The 18,556-nt window shown below is 41.4% G+C and overlaps 1 protein-coding gene and 1 pseudogene across 1 annotated transcript in view; both read left to right on the top strand.

Moving 5' to 3' along the window:
• Nucleotides 1–18,556, top strand: part of SLC26A7 (solute carrier family 26 member 7) — a 135,149-nt gene that overhangs the window by 86,685 nt on the left and 29,908 nt on the right. The window contains exons 11-14 of the mRNA XM_020870031.2: nt 1,772–1,878; nt 4,962–5,028; nt 10,677–10,814; nt 16,960–17,005. Of these exons, the coding sequence (XP_020725690.2) occupies nt 1,772–1,878; nt 4,962–5,028; nt 10,677–10,814; nt 16,960–17,005 (358 nt within the window). The remainder of the gene's footprint in view (nt 1–1,771; nt 1,879–4,961; nt 5,029–10,676; nt 10,815–16,959; nt 17,006–18,556) is intronic.
• LOC110122510 (serine/threonine-protein phosphatase PP1-gamma catalytic subunit pseudogene) lies at nt 7,529–8,486 on the top strand (annotated as a pseudogene).

The raw sequence follows: 18,556 nt of genomic DNA, 5'->3' as shown, positions 1-18,556 counted from the left end.
GTCATCGTGTTTTCAGTGTCATTTGTCTAAAGGTATTTAAGAAATCTTTTTAGTAACCTATTGGCTATTAAGAAGTGTATTGTTTAAATCTCCATGTGTTTGTGCTTTTTTACAGTTTCTTTCCTATTATTAATATCAACTGTTATAGCATTGTGGTCAGAGAAGATACCTGTTACAATTTCAATTTTCTTAGATTTAGTAAAGCTTGATTTGTGACCCAAGATGTGACCTATCCTGAGAATGTTCCATGTGCACTTGAGAAGAAAGTGTATTCCAGTGCATTGGCTGGAATGCTCTGAAGATATCCATTTGGTTCATCTGATCTAATGTGTAATTTGTAGCTTGTGTTTCCTTATTAATTTTCTGCCCGGAAGACCTGTCAATTGGTGGAAAAGTCCCCTACTATTATTGTGTTGCTCTTCATTTCCCTTTTATGCCTGTTAATGTTTGCCTTATGTGTTGAGGTGCTCCTATGTTGGATGCATGACTATTTACAATGTTCTGTTTTCTTCTTGGATTGATAGCTTGATTATTATGCATCATCCTTCTTTACCTCTTGTAATGTTTTTTATTTTAAGGTCTATTTGTCTGATATGCGAATTGCTTATAAGGTCTATTTGTCTGAAATGCAAATTGCTACTCTGGGTTTCTTTTGATTCCCATTTGCCTGAAATACATTTTCTATCCTCTCACTTTCAATATGTATGTGCCCCTAGGTCTGAAGTGGTTCTCTTTTAGAGAGCATGTATAAGGGTCTTATTTCTGTATCCATTCAGCTAGTCTATGTCTTTTGGTTGACGCATTTAACCCATTTACATTAAAAGTACTTATTGGTGTATATGTTTCTTTGGGCATTTCCTTAATTGTTCTGAGTTTATTTTTGTAGGTCTTTTCCTTCTCTTGGGTTTCCTGTTGTTAGAAATCCCTTTAGCATTTGTTGTATAGCTGATTTGGTGGTGCTGAATTGACTTTTGCTTGTCTGTAAAGCTTTAGGTTTTTGCCTCAAATCTGAATGTGATCCTTGCTGGGTAGAGTAATCTTGATTGTAAGTTTTTTCCTTTCATAATTTTAGATATATCTTGCCACTCCCTTCTGGCCTGCAGAGTTTCTGCTGAGAGATCAGCTATTAACCTTATATAGCTTCTCTTTATTTTACCTGTTGCTTTTCCCCTTCTTGCTTTTAGTATTGTTTTCTTTGGGTGTAATTTTTGTTAGCTTGATTAATAAGTGTCTCGATGTGTTTCTCCTTGAGTTTGTCTTATATGAAACTCTCTGTGCTTCTTAAACTTGTTTGGCCATTTCCTTTCCCATGTTAGAGAAGTTTTCAACTATAATTGCTACAGAATTTTTTCTCAGGCCCTTTCTTTCTCTCTTCTTCCTCTGTTGTTGTTCAGTCACTAAGTTGTATCCAACTCTTTGTGACTCCATGGACTTCTGCAGGCCAGGATTCCCTGTCCTCCCATTTTGTGTGGATCTACATTCCTTTCCAGAGGTCAGGGACTCCTGCCAGCACTCAGCTGGCGCTCTGTGGGATCTCCATCTGCAGATGTATTCCTGATGCATTGTGGACGGAGATGTACTCCACATCCACCAAGTCCTCTGCCATCTTGTCAGCTTCCCTGGGCTTGGTCTATTACTCCTTAAATGATGCATTCTCGCTGAGAGCTTTCATCACAGGGATGTTGTAGAGCAAGACTGTGAGAACTTAGCAATCAGGAGGACGATGAGCATATGAAAGGACCCATACACTCTGTCTCCTGTTCTCTTCCAGGGCATATGGGTCAGCACATACTTATTCACAGTATGTTTTGCTGCCAACATTGGGCTGCTGTTTGGTGTTGTGTGTACCGTAGCTATCGTGATCGGTCGCTTCCCAAGGTAAGATATTATTTAAATGCTGTTTATTCTGACACAGCAGCAAAATAAATGGTGTTGGCAGTTACTTTTATTTCTGTGGAATAGATGGTATTATAATCTCATGCTTTTAGATTTAAAGCTAGAAACAAAAGTTTTTATCTACATGTGATATATAACAATGTTAGTCTTAATGGAGAAGAAATGGCCTTAATGGAGGAGAAATATTTTGTTATAACTATAAAATAGAATATACAAAAACTATTAAAGTGAATTAATTAGCCTCATAGCCATATACTGCATTATAGAGTTACTTTTTTTTAATTAAGGGAATGAATATAGTCTCTAATGAGACCCAAACAATATAGCAGTGTAATCATTTGAAAAGTTAAATGGCTTCAATACATTTAATTTTTCTGAAGTTGTATTAATTAGCTACTTTTTCCAGATAACTTATTAAAAAGTACATTGTTTTTGTTTTTTACTAAACATCTGTAAAGCATTCCATATTTTGATTATTTTTTGTTTGCTCAGTGTTTAGCATCTGATAAAGCTTCCACTCATATCTTATCCTTCTTTTGAAATTCTTTGTGAAATAATGTACTCTTAAAAATTAAAGTTTTATCTCTATAGATTCAGTTGTTATAGAGTCTATCAGTGCAGTTCAGTTGCTGACTGATGTCTCATTCTTTGCAACCCTATGAACTGCAGCACGCCAGGCCTCCCTGTCCATCACCGTCTCCCAGAGCTTGCTCAAACTCATGTCCATCGAGTCGGTGATGCCATCCAACCATCTCATCCTCTGTCATCCCCTTCTTCTCTTCCTTCAGTCTTCCCCAGCATCAGGGTCTTTTCCAATGAGTCAGTTCTTTGCATCAGGTGGCCAAACTATTGGAGTTTCAGCTTCAGCATCAGTCCTTCCAATGAATATTCAGCATTGATTTCCTTTAGGATGAACTGGTTGGATCTCCTTGCAGTCCAAGGGACTCTCAAGAGTTTTTTCCAACATCATAGTTCAAAAGCATCAATTCTTCATTGCTCAGCTTTCTTTATGGTCCAACTCTCACATCTACACATGACTACTGGAAAAACCATAGCTTTGACTAGATGGACCTTTGTCAGCAAAGTAATGTCTCTGCTTTTTAATATGCTGTCTAGGTTGGTCATAGCTTTTCTTCCAAGGAGTAAGCATCTTTTAATTTCATGGCTGCAGTCACCATCTGCAGTGATTTTTGGAGCCCATGAAAAGAAAGTCTGTCATGGTTTCCATTGTTTCCCCATCTATTTGCTATGGAGTGATGGGACCATGATCTTAGTTTTTTGAATGTTGAGTTTTGTGTTTTTTTTTTTTTTGAATGTTGAGTTTTAAGCCAGTTTTTTTCACCCTCCTCTTTCACTTTCATCAAGAGGCTCTTTAGTTTTTCTTCACTTTCTGCTATAAGGGTGGTGTCATCTGCATATCTGAGGTTATTGATATTTCTTCCAGCAATATTGATTCCAGCTTTTGCTTCATCCAGCCGGGCATTTTGCATGACGTAGTCTGCATAAGTTAAAAAGGCAGGGTGACAATATGCAGCCTTGGTGTACTTCTTTCCCAGTTTGGAGCTAGTCCATTTTTCCATGTCCAGTTCTGACTGTTGCTTCTTGACCTGCATACTAGAGGGTCGGGTCATGGTGGAGAGCTCTGACAGAATATGGTCCACTGGAGAAGAGAATGGCAAACCACTTCCATATTCTGGCCTTGAGAACCCCATGAACAGTACAAAAAGCCAAAAAGATATGACAGTGAAAGATGAACTCTGCAGGTCAGTAGGTGCCCAATATGCTACTGGAGAAGAGTGGGGAAATAACGCCAAAAAGAATGAAGAGATGAAGCCAAAGTGAAAACAATGCCTAGTTGTGGATGTGACTGGTGATGGAAGCAAAGTCTGATGCTGTAAAGAGCAACATTGCATAGGAACCTGGAATGTTAGGTCCATGAATCACGGTAAAATGAAAGTGGTCAAACAGGAGATGGCAAGAGTGAACATTGAGATTTTAGGAATCAGTGAACTATAATGGACTGAAATGGGTGAATTTAATTCAGATGACCATTATTATATCTACTACTGTGGGCAAGAATCCCTTAGAAGAAATGGAGTAGCCCTCATAGTCAACAAAAAAAGTCTGAAATGCAGTACTTGCGTGCAGTCTCAAAAATTACAGAATGTTCTCTGTTTGTTTCCAAGGCAAACCATTCAGTATCATAGTAATCCAAGTCTATGCCCCAACCACCAATGCCAAAGAAGCTGAAGTTGAACAGTTCTGTGAAGACATACAAGTCCTAACACCAAAAAAGATGTCCTTTCATCATAGGGGACTAGAATGTAAAAGTAGGAAGTCAAGAGATACCTGGAGTAACAGGCAGGTTTGGCTTTGGAGTATGAAATGAAGCAGGGCAAAGGCTAACAGTTTTGCCAAGAGAACGCATTGGTCATAGCAAATACCCTCTTCTAACAACACAAGAGACAATTCTACACATGGATATCACTGGATGGGCAATGCCAAAATCAGATTGATTATATTCTTTGCAGCCGAAGATGGAGAATCTCTATACAGTCAGCAAAAACAAGAGTGGGAGCTGACTGTGGCTCAGAACATGAACTCCTTATAGAGTGTCTCTCTCTCTCTCTCTCTCTCTCTCTATATATATATATATATATATATATATCATTGTTATCTGATCCTATCTTGCTATTGATTTCCTCTTTACTTCCTGTATTTTACACAAGATTTCTGACAAACCATATATTTTCTAGCCTTTTCCCTCATTGCTCCCTCTTTTTTGTCAATTCACCTCCTACACCTTGAAGATATGATAGCTGGGAGTTCAGGTGAGATAAACTACATTTTAAAAATCTCAGTTTAGATGTCTGTGCTGTTACTTTATTTGTGAGGGTCCCAGAGAGATACACATTTACCAGTGTCTTATGAACAGTTGGGATGTAGTGTGGAAACCAGTCTAGATACTTTCTAATTGTTATAATGAAGTGACTCATCCTTTTTACTTCTTCATGGTTAATGTAGTAACTTGCAAATTATATATTTTATATATGCTTTCATTCTAGAGCAAAGACTCTGAGTACAAAAAATATGAAAGAAATGGAATTTAAAATGAAGACAGAAATGGATGATGTAAGTTTAGTTTCCTTTTCCTTTGTGTAATTAATAATTTTTGTAGGTCAGATAATTTCAAGATATAAGAAGCAGATAAATTACTAATTTTAAAATGATAATTCTATTTTTGATTAATTTGAACTTTTTTTAATTTTTATTTTTATTTATTTTTATTAGTTGGAGGCTAGTTACTTCACAACATTGCAGTGGGTTTTGTCATACATTAGACTTTTAATAGTATATGTGACCACTATATATATGGCAATCAACATGCAACAAATCAATAGAACAACAACAGAAATTTTGTATCAGCAGTCAAATAATAGAATAACATGGTACATAAAAATACAGTTCACAGCAGAATCGTGGTCCAGATTAGTTCAAGTATTTGGAAACCTCTTTTCCATCTGACATGTCTGTTAGTTTGTGTGTGTGTCACTTAGTTGTGTCTGACTCTTTGCGACCTCATGGGCTGTAGCCCACCAGACTCTTCTCCGTGGAATTCTCCGAGGATACTGGAGTGGTTTGAAATTTCCTTCTCCAGGTGATTTTCCTGACCCAAGGGTCTCCTGCATTGCAGGCAGATTCTTTACCATCTGAGCTATTAGTTTATATTGACATATAACAGTCAAACTAAACTAAGTCTATTCCAAATTAAATGATGGAGGAAGACAGGGAAGAGGGAAGGGAATAAAGAAAAGTAGGATCATGGTATTTGTTAACACAGTCAATGAATCTTATCAGTAGGGCGTAATTAACGACTCTAGGCTTGGTTTCTTGCACAGTGGACACCTTTTTAAGGAAATAACTTATTAAATTATCTCGCCCCCAGGTGGCGCTAGTGGTAAAGAACTCGCCTGCCCAGGCAGGAGACGTAAGAGACGCAGGTTCGATCCCTGGGTCTGAGATTCCCTGGAGGTGGGCATGGTAACCCACTCCAGTATTCTTCCCTGAGGAATCCCATGGACAGAGGAGCCTGGCCGGCTACAGTCCATAGGGTTGCACAGAGTCAGACACGACTGAAGAGGCTTAGCAGGCTCACACGCAATCCATGTTTAGGCAGGCCAATTGTGTTTGATTTCTAGCTTCTTGTTCTGAAGGACGATACAAGTTTAAGGTGAAGAAAGAAAATGTTGACTGAAATTCTTGTCAATTAAAAAAATTGGCCTTACTTTGAAACTGCTTTGTGATGCTTGACTAACCTTTTTTATCTTTATTTTTCATTTTTACTTGTTTTAATACCTAATGATTGTCCTCAGAACAGACAGAACTAACCTCCTAGAGAAGGATCAGTGTCAGGGTATTTCTGAGTAGACTGGAAGTAAAACGTAAGCAATAGGAGCCCTTCTCTGATACCCAGGGAAATGGCTTGTGTTTTTATTAGGTATGGAAAGATTTGCTTCACAGAAAGCTATCAGAGTTCAAAGACTTTGAAGGTGTCCCAGACTCAAGTTTTCCACCAATGTTACCTTTCTTTCTTTCCTGTCCCTTTCTTTTCTTCATTAAAATTTTTCAGGTGCCAAATCCCAGACTTAGGCCTCTGTGTATCCACCCCACACATGCAGCTGTGTGCCATAGTCTTGACATTCTTAGCTTTGAAGCAGAATTCAAATTTAACTATTTTTCAGTTTAAAGATCACTCATTATAAACGGTACCTAATCCATACCTTCTCCTCAGGCTAAATGTATGAGAAAATGAATAAGGGGCTTTGCAGGAAGATGAAAGTGCCACAGTCTCTCCATGTCTTGCCCTTGATTTGTTCCAGTCTAGTTACCTACCCGAATAATAACTGTGCCACAGGAAATCTTAATTTTATTAGAATATTGCACCTCACTGGTTTTTTAATGTTTTATATCAAAACTAAGAGGGAAAACACTAAGAGAAAGACTTGAATATGAACTCTTCGGTGGAGTTTTAAGCTAATGTCAAGTGTAGTGGTGATCTGTTCCTTCTCTCTCCCTCTCCTTCTTCATATGAAACAGTTTGGAAGGTCTCTTTCTATTCAGGGACTTCAACTCTATTGAGAATTTCTTTTCTGGCCCAACTCCATTCCTTAATAAAAGCTTATCTTTAAAAAGCACACTAACTTAAAACATACTGGCCCAATCATATGGTGAGATTAATGAGACAATCTAAGATGCGGGAGATTTGTCATAACTAAACACAACAGGCCAAATGTTTTATTTTGTCTTTTAAGAGATTGCCTCTTTATTAAAAGTTCCTTTGGTAACGTAAAGGTTTTTATTTTCTTGAATTGTTTAGCTGTGATAAATGTCCTCACTGTCTGGAGCTTGAGCAGTTGTGTGGCTTTAGAAACTTTTTGAGATTATCTGGTTTAAAATGTCCCTGCTTAACTCTCACTACTCCAGTAGGGGAAGGAGGAGGAGGCCACGAGCAGAGTCGCTGGGGGTGATGGGGGCGGCTGTGGTTTCTGCGGCTGCTGCAGCGCCGTCTCTGTGCTGCTGGGATGGGGAAGGACCTGAGGATCCCAGGGGGGCCAGCGGCCATGGGAAGGCGATGGCGGATCTAGATGAACAACACTGACAGCATCATCCCATGGCTGCTGCAAGGGAGAGGGTCCAAGCCTGGCAAGAATGTTCGGCTACAAGGGCATGAAATTGGAGGACTGTGGTTATTACAGTCCTGAGAGAGCTTTCTCAGTCAGCCTATCCTACTAGGACTGGAAGCACCATTCAAAATACACGGTGATATCCATGGGCAATCCTATATGATTTGCTGTGACTTTCTGAGCACAGTGGTTTCCCTCCAGAAGCAATTACCTGTTTCCTGGGGACTATGTGAACAAGGGAAAGCAGTCATTGGACACTCTGCGTCTTACTGGCTTACAAAACCAAGTATCTCTTGATTGTTTTGTTCTCAGAGGAAACCACGAATGTGACAGTATCAGTAGAATTTAGGGATTTTATCATGAATCAAAAGAAGATATATCGTTAAAGTATGGAAAACTTTCGCAGACTACTTTAACTGTTTATGGATAGCAGTCATCCTGGATGAGAAAATATTCTGCTGTCATGGAGGATTGTCGCCAGATCTCCAGTCTGTGGAGCGGATTTGGTGAATTATGCAGCCAATCGGTGACCCAGATCAAGATCGTCTTGGTGACCTTTTGTGGCCTGACCCTGATGAGGGTGTTTTTGGCTGGGATTTGAAAATGACAGAGAGTCGTGCTCTGCACTTGGTGCAGAAGTGGTTGCAGATCTCTCCGAAAGCATGATTTGGACCTTAGATGCAGAGCCCATCGGGTGTTTGAAGACGGATAGACGTTTTTGCAGAGAGACAGTTGGTCACTCTCTGCATCCGGTTATTGGGGAGAGCTTGGCAAGCAGGCGCCCTGATGAGTGCGGATGAGACACTGAGTGTTGTCTTCAGAGTTTACAGCCTGCAGAGAAAAGGCAGTGCAGTGTGACCTGAAGTGCCTCCAAGGGCTATGATCACAAAGCGAGCAAGGAAATAGATGTCATTTTGACACTGCCTACTTGGGACTTGTAACATATATAGCTTTTATTTTCAAAGCTGTAATGTGTATTGCTCAGCTTACTTAGATAATGTTTGTGGGCCCCCATTCCATTTTTTTTTACTTTATCAATAGTATTTGTTGATTTTAACAGCAAATAAAAGATTCCCCACTCTCAAGGAAAGATGTTTTATTTTGTTTAGTTCTCTGTTCCTTTTGCAAACAATTTTAATGATAGTGTAAAGCTGTACACCCCAGGACAGTTTATCCTGACTAAGGGGTGAGTGTACAATTGATCTTTCTTTACGTTTGGTACAGCCCATGAATAATGTAAATACCCATTTTTTTAGGATATAAAGAGAGATCTAGGGTGCTCAGTTTGTATGTTATTGTCATAACAGGCATACTGTTGGATACAAAACACCATGAACTTTTTGTTTGCTTGCTTCAAAGAAATTGCTCTTTTTCTTGTCATGTACAAACTAGTTTTTAGAGTTATCAAAATTAGGAATAGCTTTCAACCTTGCCAGCATCACTTGTATGTATATTTAATTAAAGTACACTTTCCCCTGTGATACACTTAAAATGACAATTAAAACCATTGTTTTAAATGTTTGTGATTCCTTGCTAAAACCAAAGTTTCTATTGAAATATAAATGGACACTCTCCTAAGTACAAGGTGACATGATTGTGTATGCCTGCTGCTTTCTTGGGGATTCAAAAATAGGTTTTTAAGTTTGAATAACAATTAATAACATAAGGCTGTTTACACTACTAATGATTAAAGTTAATAACATTTGTACTATTTTCAGTCTATTCATTAAATAATCTTTTTATAGTTACATCAGGACTGAACCTGTCCATTCAGAAAGCTTCAAATTATAAAAACAATACTGTTCTGTATGTGTGACTGATTATGCCTTCTTGGGCCTATGTTCTTTATTCTGTGATGAAGTTGAAGCTTGTAAGTCAAAACAAAGGAACTTAACTTACAGAACTCACAGTATCTATGACTTTTTAAAACTAATATCTGTTTAAAAAAAAAGAAAGCAGTTTCAACAGATGACCAGGTACAATACCATGTGGGAAAAATGAATTCAGACTTATTTAATGATGAACTTGTTAAAAAAATTACCTACTTTAAAAAACAAGGAAGCTAAGAGAGGTTAAATGAATTATCCAAATTCACAGTATCTATTATTTTCCAATCTTTCTATCTCCGTCTGTATGTGTCTGAAGGAGTACTGCTTTATTTAGTTGGTGAGGAATTAACATTTCATAGAGCTTACATTTCTCTCGGCTTCTAAGATAGGCCCCTGCTCCAAAGGTCATGGTGCTGTGGTCCGCTTAGTCACTCATCACGTCTTACTCTTTGTGACCCCATGGGCAGTAGTCCGCCAGGTTCCTCTGTCCATGGCGACTCTCCAGGCAAGAATACTGGCGTGGTGTGCCATGCCTGCCTTCAAGGGATCTTCGCAACCCAGGTCACCCACATTGCAAGTAGATTCTTTACCATCTGAGAAGAGGGTATTGCCAGGAAGACCTGGGCAAATGGCTGCAGTAGACAAATTTTGTATTGAAATTTCTCCTTCTCCATTTCTTCATGTCTTGCCTACATCCTGGCAATCCAATATAATCTAGGCCTGCCCAAAGTGAAAGTACCTTCCTGATAATACCTCTTGGTTTCTTTCTCCCAATTAGAACTATCAATCACTTGTAAGGTGACTTCCAGGCAAAGGAAGGCTACATCATTATCAGATAAATGATTGACAGTTGACCTTTCAGGCCATATTTTCATTTTAAAAAGTACCGGATGGCTAGGCAAAGGAATTTTAAATTTCTGGATTGAGTGGAAGAGGTACTTTTAGGAGGAGAAGTCTTTCTGATACTCTTTGGATAGTCTTTTGCCTCCCCAAAACTCAGTAGGAATAAGGGATATTTTCTGAAAGGCTACAGACTTATCTAATGATTGCTAAAGTTTCTTAGTAAAGAAGAAGTACATATTTTCCTTGAGAAGTATAGTAGTATATTAAGTCCTCCGACAATTTTTAATAATGAAAACATCAGCAAAGAAATTGTCAATTATGATTGAGTGACAGTTGGACTTACAGGGTTTCAATTCATTGTAGGATTTATTTCATTCAGAACTCTGAATCTGTTCATTTCTTTTTTTCTCTCTCTCTCTAAAAGGAAACCCTGCAGCAGGTGAAAATTATCTCAATAAACAACCCGCTTGTTTTTCTGAATGCAAAGAAATTTCATACTGATATAATGAACATAATCCAAAAAGAAAATACTGGAAACCAACCATTTGATGAAATCAGAAAGGTAAGGTCAACTCTTTTGATTATATTATGCTATAGGTAATCCTATATCTTGATACCCCAAAAAGGAATCATGTAAATATAATACATTGTAAAAATGTTTAGAGGCCTCTTCCCTCAGTAAAAGCTTATATTATGTTGTAGTTTTTATCTGGTTTGTAGTTAGCTTTTAGGTAATTGTTCTTGTTCATTTGTTTGTTCATTCACTCATTAACTCATCATGTATCTAAAGGACATGCGTGTTGTGCTGTTCTGTGCTTAGTCACTTAGTTGTGTCCAACTCTTTGCAACTCCAGGCTCCTCTGTCCATGGAATTCTCTAGGCAAGAATACTGGGTTGCCATGCCCTCCTCCGGGGGATCTTTCCAACCCAGGGATCGAAGCCACGTCTCCCACATTTCAGGCAGATTCTTTACCAGCTGAGCTATCAGGGAAGCCTATGTTCTAGGTGCTATAACCCTGGGAGGAATAAATAAGACAATTCACTTAAAGCATATTTTTACCCAGCGAAAGAAGAGTTAGGTCTGCCTCTAAAAGAGAATATAGTAGATGACTCAAAGAGGTATAAACTGTTGGCCTCATTGTGATAACATTGTCTTACATTGCCATCATTTTTTATCTCCACATATTATCTCAGTTAACAGAGATAGCAAATAAAATGTGCATGAGAAAGAGTTTATGCATAATCATTTGAATCCTTAAGCCCTCTGCAATATTAAGAGCATAGACTTTGGAGCTAAGCTGCCTGGGTAAGCCACTTAGAAGCTACTAGACCTTCAGTTCAGTTCAGTTCAGTTGCTCAGTCGTGTCCGACTCTTTGAGACCCCATGGACTGCAGCACGCCAGGCTTCCCTGTCCATCACCAACTCCCGGAGTTTATTCAAACTCATCCATTGAGTCGGTGATGCCATCCCACCATCTCATCTTCTGTCGTCCCCTTCTCCTCCTGCCTTCAATCTTTCCCAGCATCAGGGTCTTTTCAAATGAGTCAGCTCTTCGCATCAGGTCGCCAAAGTATCAGACCTTAACCAAATTATTTAATCTTTTTTATTTAAGTTTTCTAATCAGTACTACCAACAATTAAATATGTTAATATATGCAAAGAAGTTAGATAGTGCCTGGCCTACTTAATACTATAAATCTTAGCTAGTCTTACTGGTTTGATTGAGTACAAATAATACGCTCTGAATGAAGAGTTTTTTGACTATCGTAGGTCACGAAGTCCTCCTCTTTCTCTGATACCCTTGAGCATATGCTATCTTTCTGTCAGTCAGATGCATAGGAGACCACTCCTCTCATTTCTGGTGTCTCAGGGACTAATTCCACATCCCTGTCTGTGAAGCTTGACGTGTCTACCCCAGGCCTCATGTTCCACATCCCTGTCTGTGAAGCTTGACGTGTCTACCCCAGGCCTCATGTTCCACATCCCTGTCTCTGAAGCTTGACGTGTCTACCCCAGGCCTCATGCTGATCCACACTGCAGAGACCCTAGACATAAGATTGGATATGAAATTTGCTGGGCACAGTTCAAAATGAAAGTGTGAAGCTCTTTGTTCAGCACCTGTTAGGAATTTCAAAATGGTGACAGCACAGCATTAATCCAAATGAGAGACCCTTCTAAGCTTGAGGTCTTATGTGACTGCGCAGGACTCTGGCCCACAAAGATGGCTCTGCCTGTATATCTCCGGACCTTCTTTACCGCTCACTGAGCTCTTTTAGATGTCACTTTCATTGGAATATTAGGAGCCACCGCCTGTGATTTGGGGTTGAGAAGAACTTGCTCTTATGCTAAAGGGGGAGATATATACCGAATGATTCAAGTTGTATTACTATATTAGGCCTGTTTTTAATCACAAAGCCATTCTATACCTGTATATGAGACAGGTATGTTCTTGTAGCTGACTTTAAGCTCATAACCATGTATAACAGCATTATGGGAAAATCTGTCTAGAGCTTCATGTAATCTAGTTAACCTACAAGAAACTTGTGGTCTTATTTTTCCAAAATGTAAGCTTACTTCTTGAAATAATATACTAAATTGTGGGCTTTATCATTTCTAGTAGAGAACCTGACATGGGAATTCTTACAACTAATTATTTATCAATAGTTGATAGTGTTTTCCTTATTTTCCTGCAAGATTAAGATTGCTCCAACTTGTTTTCAGAAATTACAAAATGACATGTGTTTACCTTTAGTATATCTTAGAAACAAATCTCATTAACACAGTCTTCTGTGAGAAGTTTCCACATATATGATTTTACCTACTTGGGATTTCAGAAAATTGAGTCTAAAAATCAAACAGGGTTCATTGAATTTAGGTTATTAGTAGATGAAGTCACTCAAAAGGATTCTTCAACCCAGAACTTTATGATGGTGAGGAAGAATTTGTTGAAACTGAGTTCTACTATAATGATAATGATGCAAATATTGTATGTATATTTGTATGCTGTGAATTTTAAAGGAACTCCAAGGATTCAGATGGCAATTTTGAAGCTCTGCTCTCAGAGGAACCTGTGATAAACCTTTACTTGGAATGACTAAAAGGATAGTCTTGAGCTTGAGTGCTCTTTGGGGCATTTCGTATTATTCTTGTCAGACACTGTCACGGATGTCTACTTGTCTTGAGGACCGTGCACTTATTCCAAGTTCAGTTTTAGAGTAAGACGTCTGCATCAGTTGCTCTCTCCTGCAGCTCTGCCTCCCTTTATCAGCCTGCACAAAGCGGTTCACGGTTGTGCCCTGCACTGGAGTGCTCTGCCAGGGCCTCGATCTTCTCTTCTCTGACAGCTGCGTTTTCAACAGATGGTGGTGATGGAAGGACATTGAAAACACTCCAGAGCAGGAAGATTCACATCCCATTCAAAACAAGAATTGAAAAAGTGCCCTCTGTTAGGTTATATAATGATATGCTTTTATATTGCTATACTTACTGTATGCTCAGTCGTGTCCAACTCTTTGAGACCCCATGGACTGTAGCCCGCCACGCTCCTCTGTCCACAGGATTTCCCAGGCAAGAGTACTGGAGCAGGATGCCATTTCCTACTCCAGGGGTTCTTTCTGACCCAGGATTGAACCCGCGTGTCTTGTGACTCCTGTATTGGCAGGCGGATTCTTAACCACTGAGCCTGTGTATCACCATTAAATATCACCCTGAATGCAGAAGCTTAGAAGGATCTCAGGCTGCTAGTGTTTGATGGATTTGTGCTCGCTATTATATAGAGCTATAGGTATTCACTATTTGTTACCATTTTGTGCTCTCATTTTGCAAAAGAAGTTTCAATCTACCATTTATCTAAAGTTTTCTTTTGCTCAGACAAGATGTTTTTCAAAACTACACTTTGTTTTTGGAACAGTTTTTTAGATTTACAGAAAAATCGAGTAGTTAGTATACAGAGTTCCTGTATAGAGAGAGAGTTCCTATATGTACCCCACATGACACAGTTTCCTCTATTATTAACATCTTGCATTAGTGTGATATATTTATTAAATCAATCAACCAATATGGATACATTATCATTAAGTAAAGTCCATGCTTTATCTGGGCTTCTCAGGTGGTGCTAGTGGTAAAGAACCCATCTGCCAATGCAGGAGACTTAAGAGATGTGGGTTCAGTCTTTGGGTCAGGAAGATCCCCTGGAGGAGGGCATGACAATTCACTCCAGTATTCTGGCCTGGAGAATCTCATGGAGAGAGGAGCCTGGCGAACTATAGTGCATAGGGTGGCATAGAGTCGGACAGGACTGAAGCGATTTAGCACACATGCTTTATTTAGATTTACGTAGTTCTACCTGATATCCTTTCTCTGCTCTAGAATTCCTTCCAGTATATCATGTTACATTTAGTTGTCCTGTTTCCTTTTGACTGTGACAGTTTCTTAGGCTTTCCCTTTATTGAATGGTCTTGACACTTTTGAGTTGTACTGGTTAGATATTTTGAGGAATGCCCCTCTGTTGAAATTATCTCTTATTTTTCTTGTGATAGCACTGGGGATATGGGTTTTTTAAGGAGGAAACCATAGAGGTGAAGTGCCATTTTCATCACATTGTATCAAGGGTACATAATATCAACATTATTTCTCATTGTAGATATTAATCTTGATCTTCTGGATGAGGTAGTATTTATCAGGTTTCTCTCCTACAAAACTACTTTCTTTCGCCTTTTGCATGCTGAACTCTTTGAAAGCGAGTCACTGTGTGCAGCTTGTATTTAGGGAAAGTGGAATCATGCTCCACCTTCTTGAGGGTGGAGTATTTATATAAATAATTTGAAATTCTTCTGCAGAAGGGATTTCTGACAAAGTATTTTTAAGAGGAGGGAAAGGAAACTCACATTCCTTGACTGTCTTTCAGGGGCTCATCTCTTTACCTGGGCTATCTAACATACTTGTCGTCAGCCCCATGATGTAACTGACTTTACCTGAATGTTACAAAAAGAAAAAAAAAAGGATTGAGACTTAGAAATGTAAAATAACCTGGGGGAAATTATTTGGTAACTGTCAGAATCAGACTTAAAATACATAAGCTGGGCCAGTGGATGCAGTACCAGTGGCTTCCCAGGTAGCGCTGCTAGTAAAGAACACACCTGCCAGTGCAGGGGACTTAAGAGACGTGGGTTCGATCCCTGGATGGGGCTTGATCCCTGGGTTCTAGGATCCCTTGGAGAAGGGCATGGCAACCCACTCAAGTATTGTTGCCTGGAGAATCCCATGGACAGAGGAGCCTGGTGGGCGACAGTCCATAGGGTCGCAGAGTTGGACATGACTGAGCGGCTAACACACACACAGTGGGTATTAAAAAGGGAAATTGATATTCTATGATCACCCTCCAAGATGAAAACTGATTTCATGGGAAAGTAGTATAATGTAGCAGTCTGGAGCAAGAGGTACAGAGTTGAAAGACATGAACTTAGGTTTTAACTTAATTCTTGCTACCTTTGTGATTTTGGTCAAATTATTTAACCATTTCAATCATTAGAAGTCTTCCAAATTTAAAAATTTTCCAACTTTCAAATGGAAAATGATATCAGTAACTTCACAGGATTATTCTGATAATGAAATGATTAATGTAAAGTTCTTAGGATACAGTAAGTAGTAAGTACTCAAGAAATAACAATTGCTATCATCATGAACAGTAACAACAATAAGTTTTTGAGAAGTATATATCCTGTTATAATTTTAGAGGCATCAATTATTTTTAATTTCAAAAAGTTTAATTGTAGGATATAAAGTCATTTTTCATTCTCTAGCATTTCCATAAATCAGGAATCTCTTTTTCTTAGACATTTTCATGAAACTTCAGATGAACAGCTAATTTTTTAAAAAATTATTTGTTTTTATTGAAGTATAGTTGATTTACAATAATTCGTTAGTTTCAAGTGTACAGCATAGTGATTCAGTTACACATACGTATATATCATTTTTTTATGATTCTTTTCCCTTATAGGTTATTACAAAATATTGAGTATAGTTTCCTGTACTATACAGTATGTTTTGTTTATCTATTTTATATGCAGTAGTGTGTGTATGTTAATCCAAAACTCCCTCCCCAACCCTTTTCCCATTGGTAACTGTAAATTTGTTTTCTACGTCTGTGAGTCTGTTTTTGTTTTGTATGTAAGTTCCTTTGTATCATTTTTTTAATTGGATTCCCTGTGTATGTTATATTATATGATATTTATCTTTCTTTGTCTGGCTTACTTCATATTACTCAGCCATAAAAAATACAATACTGCCATTTATAGCAACATGCATGGACCTCATACTAAATGAATAGCTGACTTTTGTATAATATGAAATGCGTTTGGTGGCTCTCTCTTTGAGAGTGCTGTGTTAATGAGGTTAATTTCTGATTGGATACATATATGAAAGACACATGTAAATGTTCACTTCCTGATATAAAAATCAAAACAATCTTGTAAAAAATGTTCTAAAAAGGAGAGTCTGACTTGATAAATTATCAGCTAAGCTAACATAAACTTAGGACTTACTATTTCAGTTTGTTGTATTTATCATTCTGAAAAAAGGGCTAGGGAAAATAATTATTGGAGACCATTTTCTGTTGGTGTTATTATGGAGAAAAGAATGATGTTCTTTTTTAGGGCAGAAATGAATTTTTATAATGTTGTTCATCTTTTTATGTGTTTTTATTTCAGCATGAACAAAGCACATTGCTCACTTCTATGAGTGGCATTTGCAACGGTGAGTTAGCGGAAAGGAAATGTAAGTGCTCTGCCCTGACTTAGAGCAGACGGAATCTTTGCCTTCTTGCGGCTTCCGCTTCTGTTCCCTCCCCTCTCCCCCACCCCGTCTGCCTCCCCCTCCCCTCCCCCCGTCTGCCTCCCCCTCCCCTCTCCCCCCGTCTGCCTCCCCCTCCCCTCTCCCCCTCCTGCTCCCCTCCCCTCTCCCCCCGTCTGCCTCCCCCTCCCCTCTCCCCCCGTCTGCCTCTCCCTCCCCTCTCCCCCTCCTGCTCCCCTCCACTCCCCCCCGTCTGCCTCCCCCTCCCCTCCCCCCCGTCTGCCTCCCCCTCCCCTCCCCCCCGTCTGCCTCTCCCTCTCCTCTCCCCCGTCTGCCTCCCCCCTCCCCTCTCCCCCCGTCTGCCTCCCCCTCCCCTCTCCCCCTCCTGCTCCCCTCCCCTCTCCCCCCGTCTGCCTCCCCCTCCCCTCTCCCCCCGTCTGCCTCTCCCTCCCCTCTCCCCCTCCTGCTCCCCTCCTCTCCCCCCCGTCTGCCTCCCCCTCCCCTCCCCCCCGTCTGCCTCCCCCTCCCCTCCCCCCCGTCTGCCTCTCCCTCTCCTCTCCCCCGTCTGCCTCCCCCCTCCCCTCTCCCCCCGTCTGCCTCCCCCTCCCCCTCTCCCCCTCCTGCTCCCCCTACCCTCCCCCCCCGTCTGCCTCCCCCTCCCCTCTCCCCCCGTCTGCCTCCCCCTCCCCTCTCCCCCCGTCTGCCTCTCCCTCCCCTCTCCCCCTCCTGCTCCCCTCCTCTCCCCCCCGTCTGCCTCCCCCTCCTCTCCCCCCCGTCTGCCTCCCCCTCCCCTCTCCCCCTCCTGCTCCCCTCCTCTCCCCCCCGTCTGCCTCCCCCTCCCCTCCCCCCCGTCTGCCTCTCCCTCTCCTCTCCCCCGTCTGCCTCCCCCCTCCCCTCTCCCCCCGTCTGCCTCCCCCTCCCCTCTCCCCCTCCTGCTCCCCTCCCCTCTCCCCCCGTCTGCCTCTCCCTCCCCTCTCCCCCCCCGTCTGCCTCCCCCTCCCCTCTCCCCCCCCCGTCTGCCTCCCCCTCCTCTCCCCCCCGTCTGCCTCCCCCCTCCCCTCTCCCCCCGTCTGCCTCCCCCTCCCCTCTCCCCCTCCTGCTCCCCTCCCCTCTCCCCCCGTCTGCCTCTCCCTCCCCTCTCCCCCCCCGTCTGCCTCCCCCTCCCCTCTCCCCCCCCCCCGTCTGCCTCCCCCTCCTCTCCCCCCCGTCTGCCTCCCCCTCCCCTCTCCCCCCGTCTGCCTCCCCCTCCCCTCCCCCTCGTCTGCCTCCCCCCTCCCCTCTCCCCGCGTCTGCCTCCCCCTCCCCTCTCCCCCTCCTGCTCCCCCTCCCCCGCGTCTCCCCCTCCCCTCTCCCCCTCCCCTCCCCCTCCCCTCTCCCCCCTCCCCTCTCCCTCCCCTCTCCCCCGTCTGCCTCTCCCTCCCCTCTCCCCCCTCCCCTCTCCCTCCCCCTCCTCTCCCCCCCGTCTGCCTCCCCCTCCCCTCTCCCCCCGTCTGCCTCCCCCTCCCCTCCCCCTCG

This window comes from Odocoileus virginianus, chromosome 15 (assembly GCF_023699985.2).
Source record: "Odocoileus virginianus isolate 20LAN1187 ecotype Illinois chromosome 15, Ovbor_1.2, whole genome shotgun sequence".
NCBI lineage: Eukaryota > Metazoa > Chordata > Mammalia > Artiodactyla > Cervidae > Odocoileus > Odocoileus virginianus.
Note: the sequence above shows the minus strand (reverse complement) of the source record. Positions and strands in the feature narration are given on the sequence as shown.